This window comes from Nymphaea colorata, chromosome 12 (genome assembly GCF_008831285.2).
Source record: "Nymphaea colorata isolate Beijing-Zhang1983 chromosome 12, ASM883128v2, whole genome shotgun sequence".
NCBI classification, from domain to species: Eukaryota; Viridiplantae; Streptophyta; class Magnoliopsida; order Nymphaeales; family Nymphaeaceae; genus Nymphaea; species Nymphaea colorata.
Genome location: NC_045149.1, coordinates 1,802,930 through 1,822,407, shown reverse-complemented (window position 1 = coordinate 1,822,407; position 19,478 = coordinate 1,802,930). Strand labels below are relative to the sequence as shown.

The window sequence follows — 19,478 nt, the reverse complement described above, 5'->3', positions numbered from 1 at the left end:
TGAATCAAACGAGGAAAGTCTCACCGGATCGTTGAGGTTTTACCGGATAGCAAACAATGAAAAGAAAAAAAGTCAGGTGCCTAACCTGCTACAAAACATCAATTAATTATTCACAAAAATTGGTGTCAAAATTGGTTTCTGAAGGACTGGAAGCATTTGCAAAACCTTCCCCACCGATTTGAATTGGAAAAGTCATCGATTTGAGCAATTATAAGTATCTTTTCATCTCTGAAAATCTAAAAAATGTCAAATACGAAAATCTCAAAAAATCTGTCAAGGGAAGCGTTCAATCGAATTAATTGAAGAGTTCGCAGGATTCAATCTGTTGAATAGGATGTAAAACCTACCGCTAGCTTCTCATCAATTTGAGAAGCGAATTAGATAATGGTAACATGAATCAATAAATCTATTGCAGTGTCCTCTTATTAATTATGTTCAAATTAATAAGCGATTTTGACAACAACGGTTTTAATTAATCCTCTCACGCAAGGAAACATCCATTTGTTGGGAACTTCCAATTAATTGCTACAATCAAACATGCACTCAGCCTGGTATCTTGACAAATTTGAGCACAAAAACACTCGAGTCATTGGACTGATGGCTACTGAAGATCGCTACAAATAGTAGCTGCACTTGGTTGGCAATTCTATCCTTTGGGCACCCTCACTATAAAAAGGCGGTTAGATGCCAAACATAATGAGCTGCAGCATGTGTCAATTCCTGTCGTACTCTTCAACGCAGGTCACTAAGAAGATTCCAATTGAAGAGGAAAGAAGAAATAATAGTAAACTAAATTTCCCACCTTCCAAATTATCATGTGGGTAGCGTGAGATTTCTCATAAGAATCCAAACCTGGCTTGGGTACCTCACCAGATTACCCCCCACAATTGATTGGTTGCTGCCACCTTGACTATTAAGAACAAACAAAATAAAAGCTTCTCCTCACATCTAATTGCCAAAGTTCGGTATCTTTTGTCCACATTGTAGAAATTAAAGGGCCCAAGGTCCACGAAGAATTTCAACCAATTACATAGGCCAACGTGCCTCCGGTTCGGCCAAGCCAATTTAATGCATAATAAATATTTGGCAATGTGGACAGGAAGGGTCTGGATCAACTGCTAGGGTGCCAGAAAGACCACCTGTGATCTTTCTCACATTCTTCACTGGTCTATGAGCACGCAGCGACTTCTGAGGTTTTTCAACGTTTAGCAGAGGACGTACGCGCGTATTAATTTACTTACTACTATGCAAGTTGGTATATCATAATTGATCAATAATTACTTAAGGTACAGTGTTCCTTGATCTCTCTTTGAATTTAAACAGGAACAAACGGAATTAATTTGTTCATAAAGTTCAGAGGTGATGGCGGAGATCGTCTGTGCTCGTGTAAACATTGGGGAATCTGGCCCTTTTCGTGAGCATCCAAGGGACTTTTACGTGCTTAATTAATGAATGCTGGGGAGTTATGAAGCCGTTGAAAACCAAACATCTACTAGGCGTTCTTTTCAACTTCAAGGAACACGGGGAACCAATTTTTGGCCACGGTTATCTTCATAATTGTACCAATTTTGCTTAACCACCTGCAAGACTTTGGTGTGAAAGCTGACCCGGAGACGAGAGAAGCCCGTTGTTGTAAGCCGTGTTCGTTGTAACAAAGGGAGAACCGAATTAAATAAGAGCACTGCTTCAACCTGGCTCGAGCTGACTTCGACATTTTCATCTTTTGTTCTCTTCCTTTAAGAAAGCCTTTTGATATCCATTCAGTACGCTGTACTTTTTAATTAAAGCTGCAACCCATTGCTTGAGCGGCCCACTGTTGGAGGTAAATTTTCTCTTCAAATGTTTCACATGACCCAAAAAAGAAAAAAAATTGTGTCACCAGCCCAGGGGTCACACATGACGTGTACACCAATATATATATATATATATATATATATATATATATATATATATATATATATATATATATAAAGATAAAGAAAAAGAAAAAGAAAAGAAAATGTGAAAATGTTTTCTCCACCAGGCCAGAGGGTCACACATTTACTAGACACTGACTTCTAAACTAAAAGATCGAACCAGGGCACATACAAAGCCTTGAAGATAAAAAAATGTACCAAACTCCCAACTATCGTTGACGACCTGGCCTGGAGTTGCCAAACTTCCCTGTACAAGCAGCGCAAAAATACTAATTTTTGTCATCTCTCAATGACTTTGGAGAACCAATATGGCCACAAAAGGAACACATCTGCTGCCTTGCAAAATCAACACAATGGATGCATATGTAAGATGAAGATAACTTGAGCAGATGTATGTCACTATTATATCTCAATTTCATCAAATTAGTATATTGTACGTCCATTGAAGTATGAACCAGAACTCATCAACTATGAAAGTAAGAGATGATAAATGTAATCACAAAAACAAACTACCACATCAACAGTCAGGGTCCAAGTTGATTGGCTGGCTGATGCTTCAAGGAAAATTTGTAATTGAAAACTTCGAGACATATCTGGCCAGGAAACACATAAAACTTGGATGTTGGCAGATAAGGACAGATCTCATATGGTTGATATGGAGAAAATTGCAGAGAAGGATCCACAGACTGAGAGGCATCAGTTCATTAGTTCACTTCTGGTGCCTGCATGTAAAAGAACTGAAGGGAAGCACTTTGTTAGCATTTCTTTTTTCTCAAAACCTCGATAATCCAGAATTCAGAAATAGTAAGATTACCTCAAAGGGTTTGCCACATCTTTCAAATTCTAGTATGCTGAGTGCAACTTCACAGCTTTGAGAAACAATAGGTTCAGGATCCCTTATGAATGTCTCAAGAAGTGAAATGCTTTCACAATCTACAATCCAATGATGAACAAACAATTAATCAAACTTTTGTAGAACTTAACCAACACCATCGACGATGCACTCATTAAGGATAAGCAATGAATATGACACGACATGCAGAAGTTTTATAATAGAAAATCCTCCTAAAACCAAAGTCAGATGCTAACTATTTGGAAGCAAAAATGGTTCTCGTACTAAGTAAAAAGGGAAAACTTTGACTGGAAACATATGGTTACTACAAAGTACTAGCATCACGTTAAATAATGATATATGTAAAGAATGAAACCATGACGAACCCAACAGTTTCATATTGAAGAACATGCAGTATTTGCAAGACAGGTTAGAAAACTCATGTATCCTTTCCCCAAGAATGATTTTCCCGTGAAGCCTGAGAAGTACAACCACAAGAACATCCAACAGAGGGGATAGATTCTGTTCTTAAAAGCCAATAAACCTTCATTCCAGAGTGGTATTTAGCCTCAAATAACTACAGTGGAAATGTCATTTTCTACGTTGATGTCTGCATCTCGAAAAAAACGCTGAAAACAATTGGATGCTCGCTCATTTTTAATTCTAATTGGAACTTCAACAAAAAGTGGATCTATGATGGGAAAGGCTGGCAATACCTCTGGCCCTTCTTGGAAAGGCCAGTAACTGGATTTTAAAGATGAGACACACATTCTTTCAAATCTTTAAGGTCATAGAAGGGGATTCACATTACTGACTGCGGCATTTTAGATCTAGAGTTCCCTGCTAACGGGTTCTAGACTGGCATTTTGTGCATGTCTGAAGTATTGGAACTTTACGTTTCCAGTCCATTGCCAGATTGGCATAGGGAAAGTCTCTGCCATCTGTAGAATCTTAGACATCATAAATAGATTGAAGGGCCAAAATATCTCCCATATTCCAAAATATAACAAACAAAACTGCCTATTTCTCAAAGCATACCGGCAATTGAGCCAAGGGCTTCAGCAGCTTCATGTCTGACCATTGGATGCTCATCCTTTTTTTTAAGTATCTCCGCTAATGCAAGGGAAGCAGTTCTATCCTGTAGTTGCCCCAGGACAAATGCAACCTGGGATGTAATTTTGAAAACCACGAGATTAGAGAACCAGAACTTATTTCAAGTGAATAACCACAATAATAAACCACAACATGATTCAAAAACCTAATTCTCCGTGGTACCTTAGAAATTTATCCAGCGACATATTGCTATAACATGCATCATACAAGAACGGACGGAAACCAAGTTATTGAAACTAGGCTTCTATTAGAGTAGTAAATATAAGACCACAGTTTATAAAAACTTGCAGTGTTGCTTCTAATACGCATGGAGAGGAAAACAAGATAAAGCGGAGGACCAAAGAAAAAGGCAAGCCAAGATAAAGGATAAAGAGAAGAGTAAGGGACAGAAATGGCAAGACCCCAAAATCCAGATAAGTCAAACAGAAGACAACGTTAAAGAATTCATGATAATCAACCTACACAATATCCTTATTACCACATAACACAAATGAGAGGCTAAAAAGCACTGTTATTAGCAGTCTACTTCTAAAGACCAGAATGTACGTTATGTTGTATCATAATACCCAGGATTGTCAAAAATGGCCTGAATCATCCAATTAGAATCAAATTGGTGGCAAGTTGATTCAACCCACTGTCCGGTCCAAGTGTGCTACATGTCATACATTTTCATTTTTAAATATCTTAATTTTCAAGCTGCTTTTATTTTAAATTTTTTTAAGCTTTTTCCTTTTTATTTTTCTAAAAGCTGCACAGAATAATTTTTTTCAATTCATCACTGCTTCAGCTGAATCATTACCTGTCTGATTCAATTTGTTGAGAAAACATGCTGGTGTTGACGTTTTCTGTATTTTGAAACTTATTATTAGGAAGTTCTTTGAATTTTTAATTATTTACTGGACTCTTTATGTAAGGGGTTAGACATAACCCTAATTAGATCTTTTAATCTAGTCGAGGTGTAGCAGAAAGCTATGACTTCCTTTTCTCTCTCTTTCTCTCCTCTCTAGCTTCTCTTGCTTATCTCCTGTCCCATCTTCTTTCTTGCTCGTTTAACGTTAAGCACAACATGGTATCAAAGCAGACAGTCTTGGGACCCTACTGACGCTGTTTTAAGTTGCTGAGCCTTCTTAATTCTCTTATCCTTCATCAACACATGGGCGCTGATAATCTTTCTTTTGGCTGAAAAAGGTTCTTCTCAGCATGTTGAGGGTTATGGTACTATCAGAAATATGTCTACATCATCAGAAACCCTAACCCATTGTAACTAAGGTCGTTGGTGGAACTTCAAGCATATGTGGATAGTTGTTGATTGCTTGAAGATATGAATCTGAAGTAATCGCTGCCTGCAAATGTGCACCTGTCGTGGAGTTGCTGAGATAAAGAGCTAAAGTTTTGTTCACTGGGAGTTACTGGTCGATCAGAGTATCTATTGTCTTTCATTCAAGGGTAATTCATAATTACATAAGGATTTGTTCATAGACTTCCAGATTTTTCTTTCTTCGAGGTTTTATCTTGGCTGCCAATAAATTTCTACAAACTGAATCTGGAAATAAGCAAACTAATGCTGGTGCAGAGTACAAAGCTTTCTCAAATCCATTTTCTTTTGGATCTACTATCAAACTCGATGGATCTAACTATGATGTATGGGCTAGAACCTTCATGCTGTCAATTGTTGGACACGGGAAGAAATATATTCTGGAGGAAGATGAGCCAGTAAAGAAAATTGGCAAGTATGCACAGTGGGAGAAAGAAAAGAACATAATTAGTGTTTGGCTTATGAATAACACTCAGCCTCAAATTGCTACAGGGCTTTGCTATTGTAGTACAGTTAAAGCTATGTGGAATTCTCTCCGACAAACGTACTCCCAAGACAAGAACATCAACAAAATTCTACAAGTTCAACAAGAATTGTTACAAATGCAGCAAGGTGACATAGAATTTAACCGATTATTTTACAAAACTGAAGTTTGCTTATGAAAAGATGAATTTCTTAAAACCTCCCTACAAGCATTGTCTCAAGTCTCACATAGAGCAAATGATTGTTGTTGAATTTCTAGCTGGATTGTCATTAGATTACTCAGCAGCCACAGCTCAAATGCTTACACGATCAAATTTTCCCGATCTAGATAAGGCCTTCAACAAGCTAAATAGATTGGTTGTTACCCTTCCTCCATCTACAAATGATTCTTAGCCATCTGCACTTGCCTCATTTGGAGGAGGAGGACGAAGTGCACAATGTTAAGTTTGTACAATATGGATCGGGTCACCCAGACCCGACCCATTTGATCCACACGCCCAACACATCATGGGGGGTGGCATACTTGTAAATCTTAATGTTATTTTGTGTATTTTATGATGTACCCTAAATCGTGATTAGTATATAATGATAACAAGAGGCAGACGTCATTTGTTGATGCTCTCTTTCATCTCTCTCTTGCTTGGACGTGCAACCCACTTCTCTCTTCCTCCTCTTGCATCTAACTTCATCGGTGGTTTGGTATTAGATATCAAAATCTTACATGGTATCAGAGCTTCTTATCTCTAATTTCTGCCCTAATCTTTGTTTCTTTTCTGCCCTAATCCTCAAATCTCTATTTTCTGTCTTAATCTCTAAATTTTTGTCCTAACCTAATCCCCAAACTTTTTGCCCTAATCCTACCATCTGCCCTAATCTTATCGTCTTCCCTAATCTGCTCTAATCCTACTATCTGCCCTAACCCTTCCGTCTGCCCTCATCTGTCCTAATCTGCCCTACCGTCGGCCACCTAACCCTAGTCTCAAAATTTCTATTTTCCCTCTATTTTCTGATTATTGCATCTATTCCACCGCAATTCCAGCATCTTGTCGTCCAATTTCCTCTCTCAACTTATCTCACAAAAGCTAAATCATACCAATTATTTGACATGGAAACATCAAATAGTCTCGTTCATCAAAAGTCATAGTCTCTATGGACATCTCAATGGCACCACACCTATGCCACCTGAATGGATTATGCGAGAGGTGAAGAATGCTGCAGGGCAAGTTCAAGAGACCATTGCAGAAATCATTCCTGAATATGAGATGTGGATGGCTCATGATCAATCTCTCGTTGCTTATATCACCTCCACACTATCAGAGGAAGTTTTGGCGGGTGTTGATGATGATCTTTCAGCACTTGAGTTGTGGAATATTCTTGCTACTACGTATTCTCAAGTATCAGAAGCGAGATTTCTACAACTCAAGAGGCAATTTCAGGATATCAAGCAAGGCACACGATCAGTCTTGGAATATATGTATATATGAGATAAAAAACGTCGGCGATCAGCTTGCCATCATAGGGCATCCAGTTAGTGACAAGGACAAGGTACAACAGGCTTTGAGTGGATTGGAGCCAGAATTTGATGTTTTCTGCACTGTTTTAGAGGTATTGTCTGTTCTTCCCTCTTTGAAGACCTGAAAGCAAAATTGGTTTAGCATGATGCGAGTCGTGTACAGCGACATGAATTAGTTCATTCTGACAGTCACAATGTGTTGGTCACTAGGACCCATGCTTTGCAAGGAAGTCATCCAAGAGTTTGAAACTCACAGGCAGGGATGGGGAGAGGTATCCTTCCTACACCTAACACAAATGCACAGGCAAATGTACCATGAAAGATCCCTACTTGTTTTTATTGCAATAAGAGAGGTCATGTGAAGTCAGAATGTTGGCATAACCCTGAGAACAAGGGAAAACAGGTCAGGCGTGACAATAAGGCAGCAAGGTCATTTGTTTCTGTTGATGGATCTTGGTGTATGGGTTCGGGTCTGGACCCGATCCAGTATGTCCTAGTTTGGGCATACTTATATCATTGTAAACCCTAATCTTAAGAGTTGATGAAAATTTTAAGAGAGAGAGAGTCTGGTAGCTACTGGGCGCCAGTTCCTCCTCGTCTGTGGGTTTTTTCCTCTTGCTGAGGGTTTTTCCACGTTACATCATGTTCATCGTATTCCTTTGTTCTTGATCTTCGTGTTTCTACATGGTATCAGAGTCGTAAAGTTCCGGCGTGACTGATTCGCGTTTTGTTTTTGTTGTGGCCATGTGAGAGGAGGACTCGTGCCGGCACTGTTCATTGACCATCGCCCGACGGTTCCACTCACATACCGTTGCCGTTAGTGTTCGTTGCCCGACGTGGTCATCGTCCGACGCCATTGGTGTTCCGGCGTCTATTCCAGCGACTCACTCGACACCGTTGGAGTTCCGGCGTCTATTCCAGCGACTCACTCGACGCCGTTGGAATTCCGGCGACGCCTCGACGCCCTCTGGAGTTCTTTCCAGAGACTCTGTTTCTGCCCTGCTTGCCGCTGTGAAGTTCCGGTGGACCCTGACAAAGGCTGTTGTGCCACGGTGCATCTTCTGGCTGCATCGCCTGAGAACACTGTTGCTGTCGCCGCCAGCGTCACCAACTGTGTCGCCCGTCTTTACTCCATCGCCCGGTGGAGTCCCTGTGTCGCCCGTCGTCAACACTGTTTCTACTATGGTGGAGTCCCTGTTTTTGGCCCGATTATTCCTGTAAGTCGTCCAACGACATCGACTCCCTTGTCGCCCCCTGCTGGTCTCCCGTCGTTTTCCCCCTTCTCCGTCTGCTCTGCCCTGGCTGCCCGACCCTGCCTTCTCTGCTTTGGTGTCCTTCCGCTACTGGATTGCTGCCCTGCTGTCCAGAGTTGTCTGCCGTTGGTGCCTTTCCACTGCTCTCGCCGCTGCTCTCTCCACCGGCAGCATCCTCTTCGCCTTCTACCTCCACCGGCGGCATCCTCTCCGTCCGGCGTCCGCTGCTCTCTCTGCTGTTCTTTTTTTTTTTTTGCTCTCGGTGTAGGGCTGGTCTGTAATTATGGCAGCGTCTTCCTCGTCCACCGTCAACACTGATCAATCTGAAATCGGGGCTTATAGAACTGAGAATGTTCCCGTTCAAGTCACTACTATTCGTCTTACCAAGGAGAACTATCTCCCGTGGTCGGCCGCTATGACTATGGGGATTGCAGGCCGCGGTTGGATTGCCTATATCAATGGAAGGAAACCTGAACCGGCAGAGACAAGTGGTTTGTGGGACACTTGGTTTCTTGAGGATAATCAAGTAAAAACTTGGATTGTCAACTCTGTTTCCGTTGATATCCAACCCCTTATTCTTCGGAAGAAAACTGCTAGAGACATGTGGGTGGTTCTGGAGCAAATGTATGGCCAGAATAAAACAGCTATCCGGACTTACCAACTAATGAAGACTGTCTATGGAATTCATCAAGGGTGCTTATCTGTTGCAGATTATTATGGGGCTTTGAAGGCCAAGTGGGAGGATCTTGACTATTATTCTGATATTAATTGGCATTGTCCTCAAGATCAGGCACTTTATGTTGCTAAAGAGTGGGAAAATAGGGTGTTCCTCTTTTTAGCTGGTTTAAATGATGAGTTTGAAGGTGTTAGAAGCTAGATTCTGAATTCAGGAGAAGTGTCAGGTATTGAAGATGTGTATTCTCGTGTTGAAGCTGAAGAACAAAGGAGGCTGGTTACTTCTGGGGGAAAGAGAGATCTCATGTCATATAATGAGAGATCTGCTCTTGTTAGTCGGGGTCCTGGAGGCACTACTAGATCTCTTCGTAGATGTACTCACTGCAAGAAGAATGGTCATACTGTGGATTTCTGTTGGGATCTTCATCCAGAGAAAAAGGGTAACAAAGGGAAGTCGTCTAATGGGAAGCCGACTGTGAGACAAAATCTAGTGGAGGAAAGGTCTCCATTTCTCCTGATAAACTTCGGGAACTGAGGGCTTATTTGGGTCAGGTCAATGTCAATCAGGTTGAGGCATCAGATGAGATACAGGCTAATCATGCTCTTGCCATTGTAGGGGATAAAGGTAACTCTTGTGTGGGGGAATGGATTGTGGACAGTGGTACTACTCACCACATGACGGGTAACCCTAAATTGTTTCATGAGTATAAGTTGTCTTCTGGAAGGGAACGAGTATCTCTCGCAGATGGTTCCTCTACCTCTGTGGCCGGAGAAGGGAGTTTGTGAACTCATCTTTTCTGCAACTCGTTGTATTTTGCAGGACTTGGCGACAGGGAAGAGGATTGGGATTGGTTTGGCGTCTGATGGCTTATATCGTCTTCCCATACGCGTGGCCACGGCTCTTATGACAGCAATCAGCAAGACAGAAAAGCGAAGAGAAGATTGTCTTCAGTCATTCTTGTATTGGCATGAACGCCTTGGGCATTTACCTTTTGGGATTTTGAAACAGTTGTTTCCCGATTTATGTTCTACTCTGAATTTGTCGTTGATTTCTTGTGATGTATGTCAGTTTGCCAAACATGTGAGGGATTCGTACCCTATTTCTACTAGTTGTGTTAATGAAGCTTTTTCCTTGGTTCACTCGGATGTCTGGGGGCCTTCAAGAATTCATACCCATCAAGGTTTTCAATATTTTATGATCTTTATTGATGACTTCTCTCGGACCACCTTTGTGTACTTGTTAAAGGATCGCAGTGAGGTACCTCATATCATAGAGACCTTCATTCTACTTGTGCAAACTCAATATGGTGGAACTATTAAAACCTTTCGATCGGATAATGCCCGTGAGCATATGTGTCAGTCAGTTGAGGAGTTCCTTCGAAAAAGGGGGATTGTTCACGAGACGTCCTATAGTTATACTCCCCCACAAAACGGGGTGGCTGAGAGGAAGAATCACCAGCTCCTTAACGTTACCAGAGCCCTTTTGTTTCAGAGGCATCTTCCCAAGCACTATTGGGGTGATGCAGTTCTTACTAGTGCGTATCTCATCAACCACATGCCTAGTCGTGTGCTGAATGGTCGGACTCCCTATTCTTTACTTCCGGGAAGTCGTCAACCTTTTCTCCTCCCCCCTCGTGTTTTTGGCTGTGTGTGTTTTATTCATGATCACAGTCCCAATGTTAAGAAACTTGATCCCCGGTCTATTAAGGGCGTGTTTGTTGGGTATTTTCCTACTCAGAATGGCTATAGGTGTCTTGATCCTACCACTGGTCGAGTTTATGTTACAAGGGATGTTACCTTCTTGGAACATGCCGCTTACTTTTGTGAGAATTCTCTTCAGGGGGAGAAGTCTATGGTTAGGGAAGAGTATTCTCAGAGTCAGGAGATTCAATTTACAGATTTTTTGGACTATAAGAAAGAGAACCTCCCACAGCTGTTGATATGCCTGATAAGGAGGAAGGGTGTGACACTGGAACTGAGAAGGAAGGTCATCGTTTGTTTGGACAGGTCTACTCTAGACGAGGTGCTCGGACAGAGGAGGTGACTTGTGGTGCGAGATCTACTTCCAATCCCAATGTCATTCCTTCTCTAGATGAACCAAGTCCTACCTTGAAGACTCAAGATGCGGTTGAAAAAGAAAATGAAGATCTTCCCATTGCCCTGAAAAAGGGTGTCAGGTCATGTACTCAACACCTGATTGGTAATTTTGTATCTTATTTTAGACTTAGCAAGGATTACAAGTGTTTTGTATCATCTCTTTCTTTGGTTGTGATTCCCAGGACCGTTGCTGAAGCTCAAAGTGATTCCAAGTGGACTGATGCTATGAAAGAAGAAATGGAAGCCTTGAGAAGAAACATGACATGGGAAGTTGTGGAGATTCCTGAGGCGGCTCACTTGGTTGGATCCAAGTGGGTGTATACCATTAAGTACAAACCCGATGGAACTGTTGAAAGATACAAAGCTCGCCTTATGGCTAAGGGGTTTAGTCAAAAATATGGAATTGATTATTTAGAGACTTTTGCTCCAGTTGCGAAAATGAAGACAGTTAGAGTTGTTATGTCCCTAGCTGTGATGAAGGAGTGGAGGATGTACCAACTCGATGTTAAGAACGTTTTTCTAAATGGTGATCTCGAAGAAGAAGTGCATATGCGTATGCCCCCAAGATATGAAGAACCAGAGAAATGCTGTAAGTTGAAAAAGACTTTATATGGCCTCAAGCAGTCGCCTAGAGCATGGTTCGAACGACTCAGACGAGTGATGCGACATCATGGGTACAATCAAGGGAATGGAGACCACACTCTATTTGTGAAGAAAAAAGAAGGAGAGTCACTCTTTTACTTGTATATGTGGATGACATGATTGTCACAGGTGCTGATGAGGAGGAGATCTTCAAGTTAAAAGTGTTACTGGCTGCTGAATTTGATCTCAAGGATCTTGGCAAACTGAAGTATTTTCTTGGTATTGAGATTGCTAGATCTAGTACTGGCCTTGTGCTAAACCAAAGAAATATACATTAGATCTGTTGAAAGAGACTGGTAAACTGGGGTGTAGACTCGCTTCTACCCCACTTGATACTGGACACAAGCTAAGTCTTAGAGATGGAGAGTTGCTCTGTGAAGAAACTAAGGGAAGATATCAACGTCTGGTTGAAAAGTTGATTTATCTTACCCTTACAAGACCAGATATCACGTTTGTGGTGAATGTACTGAGTCAGTTCATGCATGCACCCACTGATACACACCTGAAGGCTGTGGACAGAATATTATGCTACTTGAAGAGAAATCCTGGCAATGGCCTCTTATATGTGAAACAAGAGACTGTAGAGATTGAGTGGTACTCCGATGCAGACTGGGCAGGTTGTGTTGATACTATATGATCTACCACGGGGTATTGTATCTACTTGGGAGGAAATCTTATTGTGAGACAGGATGTGTGTTCTCGATCTAGTGCAAAGGCAGAGTATAGAGCTATTGCTATGAGAGTGTCAGAGTTACTATGGCTGAAAATATTGCTGACTGATATCGGAATAGAGGTTGAAGGACCAATGAAGATGTTGTGACAACAAGTCTGCAATCAACTTAGCCAACAACCCTGTTCTACACGACAAAACAAAGCATGTTGAGATTGATTGTCACTTCATTCGTGAAAGGATTGATGTTAAATAGTTAATCTTACCTTACATGAAGTCTGAAGACCAAACCGCTGATGCCCTGACGAAAGTTCTATCTTCAACTTCATTCGAGAGAAATGTATCCAAGTTGGGCATGTTTGATATGTATGCCAACTTGAGGGGGAGTGTTGATGGATCTTGGTGTATGGGTCCGGGTCTGGACCTGATCCAATATGTCCTAGTTTGGGCATACTTATATCATTGTAAACCCTAATCTTAAGAGTTAATGAAAATCTTAAGAGAGAGAGAGTCTGGTAGCTAGTGGGCGCCAGTTCCTCCTCGTCCGTGGTTTTTTTCCTCTTGCCGAGGGTTTTTCCACGTTACATCATGTTCATCGTATTCCTTTGTTCTTGATCTTCGTGTTTCTACAGTTTCGAACACGACTGCGGCATCGAACATTTCCCCTGATGTGCAGCAGATTCTAATGACAGCGTTGTCTAAAGTCAATCTCAAGCAAAATGAGGAAGGACAATGGTATGTGGACTCTGGTGCTGCAGCTCATGTAACTGGTGACGTAGGTAAGCTTCCTAGTGCTCTCCCTTATTTAGCTAAAGGCTCAGTCGTCACAGGAGATGGTTCCGATCACAAAATATCATATATTGGAAATGCACACTTATCCATGGCTCATTCCTCAATACCCTTAAGGAATGTTTTTGTTGTTCCAAATGTCAAGAAAAATATCATTTTTGTGTCAAAGCTTATTGATGATACTCATTCCTCTGTTGAGTTTACTCCTTCTTCTGTTTATGTTAAGGATGCTCGAACTAAGAAAACATTCACTGAGGGTGTTCGCAAATGAGACATGTACGTCATTGAAGAAGCTCTGAAAGTGTCTAAGTCTTGTGTTTCAGATTCACCCTTTCCCAGTCATAGTGAAGTCAATATCACAAAGTATGATATGTCATCTCTTTGGCACAGTCGTTTAGCACATTGTAGTCAGTCTTTCATTCAAAGTTTTGTTGCAGACGGACTATTACAAAAGTCCAGTCTAAGTCCTGTCAGTGAGTCTAGCATGTGCTAAAGTTGTCATATTTGTAAGAGTCATGCTCTTCCTTTTCAATCAATAAATAAGCGAGCTTCGAAGTTATTTGACACAATTTATTCTGATGTTTGGGGGCCTGCTCCTATTTCTTCTTCTTCTGGGAGTAAATATTATGTTGTTTGCATTGATTCTTATTCTAGTTACACTTGGATTCACTTCATGAAAAGCAAATCAGAAGTTTTCCGTTTGTTCACCCAATTTCACGCCTTGGTCCAAAACAAATACTCTAGTAATATCGTGCATTTCTAATGTGATGGTGATGGTGAGTTCATTTCAAATAAATTTACTGAGTACTTACTAAATCATGAGATCACTAGACAGATTTTCTGTCCACACACACCACAACAGAATGGTATTGCTGAAAGAAAACATAGGCACATAGTTGAAAGTGCTCTCAGTATGATGCATAACACTAATGTGCCTATGACTTTGTGGACTGAAGCCTTCCATACTGATGTTCATGTTATTAATCGACTACCACTATCCATGCTTGAAGGAAAAACTCCATTCTTTATTGTACATCAAGAACAACCAAATTATGATGAGATGCGTGTTTTTGAATGCATTTGTTATATTCATGTTGATGTTTCTTTGAGAAATAAGTTTCAAGATCGAGTTGTCATGTGTAGATTTGTGGGTTACGCAGAAAATTATAAAGGCTATCGCTGCTACAATCCAAAGACTGGACGTGTGCATATTTCACGACATGTTGTTTTTGATGAGCTCAGGTTGAAGGATTTAAAGGAGCCACATGCAACACTTAATGTTAGAAATAGTATATATGGCTCATGATTGAATGCTGAAATATTAGACCAAGGAGCTGATACACACCACGCACAAAGTGGCAGAACTATTAATGGGCTCGAGACAGTCACAAACACTTGGACAGCATACCTTCATCTACTCAGACCAACAGCATGAGCATGACTTCACCTAATCGATTTTCAGGAGTGGTGTACAATCGACGATCAGTTCCAGGCTTCCAACTGATCCAGAAATTGCCACTACTTGTCTACGTAGATCAGAACGTGTGAGGCACCCTATTGATAGATGGGTAAGTTATGATAATTTCTCTTTGCATTTTCAGCTCTTCATGACAGAATTGAACAAAAAGGTGGAGCTAAAATGCTATGAGCAAGTGTGCAAAAACAAACATTGGATCGAGGCCATGAATGAAGAAATGGTTGCCTTAAATGAATGTCAAACATGGGAGATTGTTCCTCGTCTAGATGGTAAGAATGTAGTGGACTCAAAATGGGTTTACAAACTCAAGTATAAACCTGATGGAAGCACTGCTAGAGATATAAGACTCGACTCGTGGCTAGAGGCTTCACTCAGCAGTACGGGGAAGATTATGATGAGACTTTCGGTCCAGTGATCAAGATAGGAACGATCCGGGTTATCATCTCTCTTGCCATCTCATATGGTTGGAATTTATATAAGTTAGATATTAAAAATGTTTTTCTTCATAGCTTTCTAAAGGAAGAAGTTTACATGGAACAACCTCCAGGATATGCTACCAATGATCCAACCAAATGAGTGTGCAAATTACAAAAATCGCTGTATGGGCTTAAGCAAGCATCTCGTTCATGGCTCGATAGATTTTCCCTCCATATACAGCAGGTTGGTTTCCTTAGAAGTTCAATTGATCATTTCTTATTCATCTATCATTCAGGTGAAGTTACCACTTGGCTACTCATATATGTAGATGACATAGTTCTTACTGGAAACTCTTCATGTCATATATCTCATGTTAAAGAGGTATTGCAACAAGGATTCAAAATGAAGGATCTCGGCGAACTACGATATTTTTTGGGTGTTGAGCTTGATAGAAAAGGTGACACATTAACTCTTACACAGCATAAATACACTCTTGATATTTTGGATAGGGCGGGTATGACAAATTGCAAGCCCATAAATACACCTAGTGTTCTCAACACAAAATTAAATGCCTCTGATGGGAGTGATGCCTACCCAAATCCTAGTTTCTATCGGAGTATAGTTGGCATGTTGCAATATCTCACTTTTACATGCCCAGACATAGTATATGTTGTGAATCAAGTCTCTCAGTTTTTGCATTATCTTAAGGCTACTCTTGGGGATGGACTCATCTACACAAGTCAGTCAACTGTTTTGCATGACCACAACATTTCTGCTTATACTGATGCAGATTGGGCGGGTGATCCAGACGAAAGACGATCAGTTTCCAGTTATTGCCTATTCATTGATTCCAATGTTATTTGTTGGAGTAGCAGGAAACAGCGTGCAGTTGCCAGATCTAGTACTGAGGCAGAATATAGGGCAATGGCTGCAGGCACAGTTGAAGCTTCATAGTTACGTCATCTGCTTGGAGAACTCTCTCTTTCCATTGCTCAGTTATTTCTATTTTGTGACAACCATAAGCAAATAGAAATTGATCAACACTTCATTCGTCAAAAGGTTGCGGAAGACGAGATTGTTCCCACTTATATATCCACGTCTGAACAAGTGGCTGATTTTTTTTACCAAAGGACTCACAGGGCACCATTTCTGGGAATTGAAGAACAAGTTGTGCATGATCAAACCCCATGCACAACTTGAGGGGGGCCGTTAAGTTTGTACAATATGGATCGGGTCACACAGTTGATCCACACGCCCAACACATCATGGGTGGTGGCATACTTGTAAATCTTAATGTTATTTTGTGTATTTTATGATGTACCCTAATTGTGATTAGTATATAATGATAACAAGAGGCAAACGTCATTTGTTGCTGCTCTCATTCATCTCTCTCTTGCTTGGACGTGCAGCCCACTTCTCTCTTCCTCCTCTTGCATCTAACTTCATTCGGTGGTTTGGTATTAGATATCAAAATCTTACGCACAACACTCTTGAAAGATCCCAATGCACATATTGTGGTCGACTTGGCCACTTAGAGGATAGGTGTTGGAACAAAGTGGGTAAACCTAACACATCTCTGTATCCTCGACTATGATATCCTCGTCTATTTTAGCTCCAAACATAATGTCTTTATGGCTCTTAAGGTGAATTCCACTGCTGCTTCTGTAGATGCTACATCTCTCAATTTAAATTCGTTGAACTTGAACTAATTATGGAGCATCGATCAAATATCGCACCTTCTACCTCATCGGTTTCCACTGCTATCACAAATTCAACATATTCTACAGGTAGAACTCCCTACAATGGTTGTTGGATAACTAATTGTGGAGCATCTAAACACTTTTGTGAAGATGTTAGTATTTCAAATTTGTAGAAATTTAATCCCCCACGGCATGTTCGATTGGCTGATAGAAGGCTCTCTCGAATAAAAGGACATGGAGATGTTCGTCTATCTCCATCTTTACATGTTCATGAAGTGCTATTTACTCCTGAATTCTCAAATAATTTGCTTATTTGTAAGCAAATTAACTAAAAAGATAAATTACCGAGTTATTTTTTACCTGGGTACTTTTGTATTTCCAAACCTATCGACTGCAAGGAAGATTGGTGTAGTCCATGAGAGAGATAGAATCTACTTCTTGGATACATCCGTTGAAGAGGGGCCATTCTTAATTTATTCACCTTCAAATGCATTCCAATGGTATCTCAGATTTAGTCATCTATTTTTCCCTAAACTTCGGTAGTTATGTCCCCATATTTCTTCTACAACCTCCATCTAGTGTAAAGCCTGTCAACTGCGCAAACATAGTTGTACGTCTTTTTCACCGAGTCAAAGTCAGTTTAGTCAAAGTCAGTCAAGCCAAAATCTATTTGATTTAGTTCATGTTGATGTATGGGGACCTAATCGGGTCTCAAGTCGGTTGTCATCTCGTTACTATCTGTCTATTGTTGATGATTTTTCTCGAGTCATTTGGGTTTTTTTGATGAAAGATAGATCTGAAGCTCCTTGTATCTTGAAATCTTTCATATTGGAAATAAAAACTCAATTTAATTCTTGTGTCAAGGTTGTTCACACTGACAATGCTCTCGAGTTTAAACTTATTTCTATGTTTGAATTCTATAAATCCCATGGTATTGTATCACAATTTACATGTCCTCACACATATCAACAAAATGGTGTGGTTGAAAGAAAACACCACCATTTGTTGGATGTAGAGTAGACCACACTATCATGTTTTATTCTTATACGCCTTCCAAATTTTGGAAAGATGCAATCTTAACCGCATGTTACCTGATAAACAGAATGTCAACCTCTTCCATAAATAACAAGATACCAATTCAAATTTGTTATCAAAGTAGGGCTTTGTTCTCTTTACTTCCACGTGTATTTGGATGCACATGTTTTGTACATCGACTTGAACCTAATTGAGATAATCTAGCTGTGCAAGCAACTACATGTGTATTTGTGGAATACTCTCGAAATCAGAATAGGTACTGATGCTTAGATCCTATATCTAATCGAGAGTTTGTCAGTGCCGATGTAAGCTTTTTTGAGTCTTCTCCATTCCTTCCTACAAGTCCTTCATATCCACCCTTCTATTCTACTTTCAATTCCACCTATTCCACTTGAGTCACTTCCTTTTACATCATCCCCCACTTGTCCCAATTCCTCCATTGCGGTCTAAAACCCCCTCTCATATATTCAAGAAAAAATCTGTCATCTAATGACCCTACACCGTCTTGCTCTTGGGAGGTATGGAGTTATGAACTACATGACATGCCTAAGTGTTCCATTGATGCTTCTCATCCTGATGAATTGTCTATTACAATACGTAAAGGGACTAGACAATGCACAATTCATCCTCTTTCTAAATTTGTTAGTCCATCTGCATCTCATTTGGGAGATCATATGTGCAAGTTTATTGATGCATTGTCAGCTACTTCAGTCTCTATCTCGCATGAACAAGTTATTTTAGACTCTAAGTGGCACCAAGCAATAAAGGAGGAGATGGACTCTCTACTATCTCGCCACACTTGGGATCTTGTTGATCCTCCATCTGGGGCATATATTGTCGGCTCAAAATGGGTATTTACTATCAAGTATAACTCTGACGGTACGGTTGAGCGATACAAGGGACGGTTGGTAGCAAAAGGGTACACACAAACGTATGGTATTAATTTCTTTGAAACTTTCTCTCATGTGGCATGTTTGGGTACTATACGACTAATTATATATGTTGCATTTCATTATAGATAGAATATGTACCAATTAGATGTCAAAAATGCATTTCTGCATGGAGATTTATTTGAAATAGTTTATACTTTATATGACAGATGCAATTGCTTCTATAGGCCCCAGATTCAAAATTTTATCATATCATCAGTTGAGGGGCAAAATTCTTGAAGCTACGGTGAAAGAAGTAATGGAACATTGCGATCAGTTGAATTAAGCTAGAAGGAAACAGGTTGCTCCATTATGTTAGATGGATGGACTGATACATGGTCAAGAACACTTGTGAATTTTCTTGTTTATTACCCTAAAGATACAATGTTCTTGAAATCTCTTGATTTGTCTAATGTTCCTAAGACTGCTGAGATTTTGATCAATGTTTTTGATAATGTGGTACAAAAGGTTGGACATGCAAAAATTATACAGTTTATTACAGAAAATGCTGCAAATTATAGAGCTGCAGGGGATATGTTAGTGAGATGTATAATATGAAATCAGTTGTTGACAAATGCCAAGATATTACAAAATTTATCTATAATCATGCATATGTATTGAG

At 40.3% G+C, this 19,478-nt stretch overlaps 1 protein-coding gene across 2 annotated transcripts in view; it reads right to left on the bottom strand.

The window, feature by feature from the left end:
• Positions 1–2,282: 2,282 nt before the first annotated feature.
• The window catches only part of LOC116265620 (deoxyhypusine hydroxylase-B-like), a 33,052-nt gene continuing 15,856 nt past the window's right edge, over positions 2,283–19,478 (bottom strand). For both annotated transcript variants that reach the window (XM_031646355.2, XM_031646356.2), the window contains 3 exons: positions 3,787–3,913; positions 2,731–2,849; positions 2,283–2,653 (listed from right to left, as the gene is read on the bottom strand). In XM_031646355.2, coding sequence (XP_031502215.1) covers positions 2,621–2,653; positions 2,731–2,849; positions 3,787–3,913 — 279 coding nt within the window. In that variant the 3' untranslated portion in view covers positions 2,283–2,620. The remainder of the gene's footprint in view (positions 2,654–2,730; positions 2,850–3,786; positions 3,914–19,478) is intronic.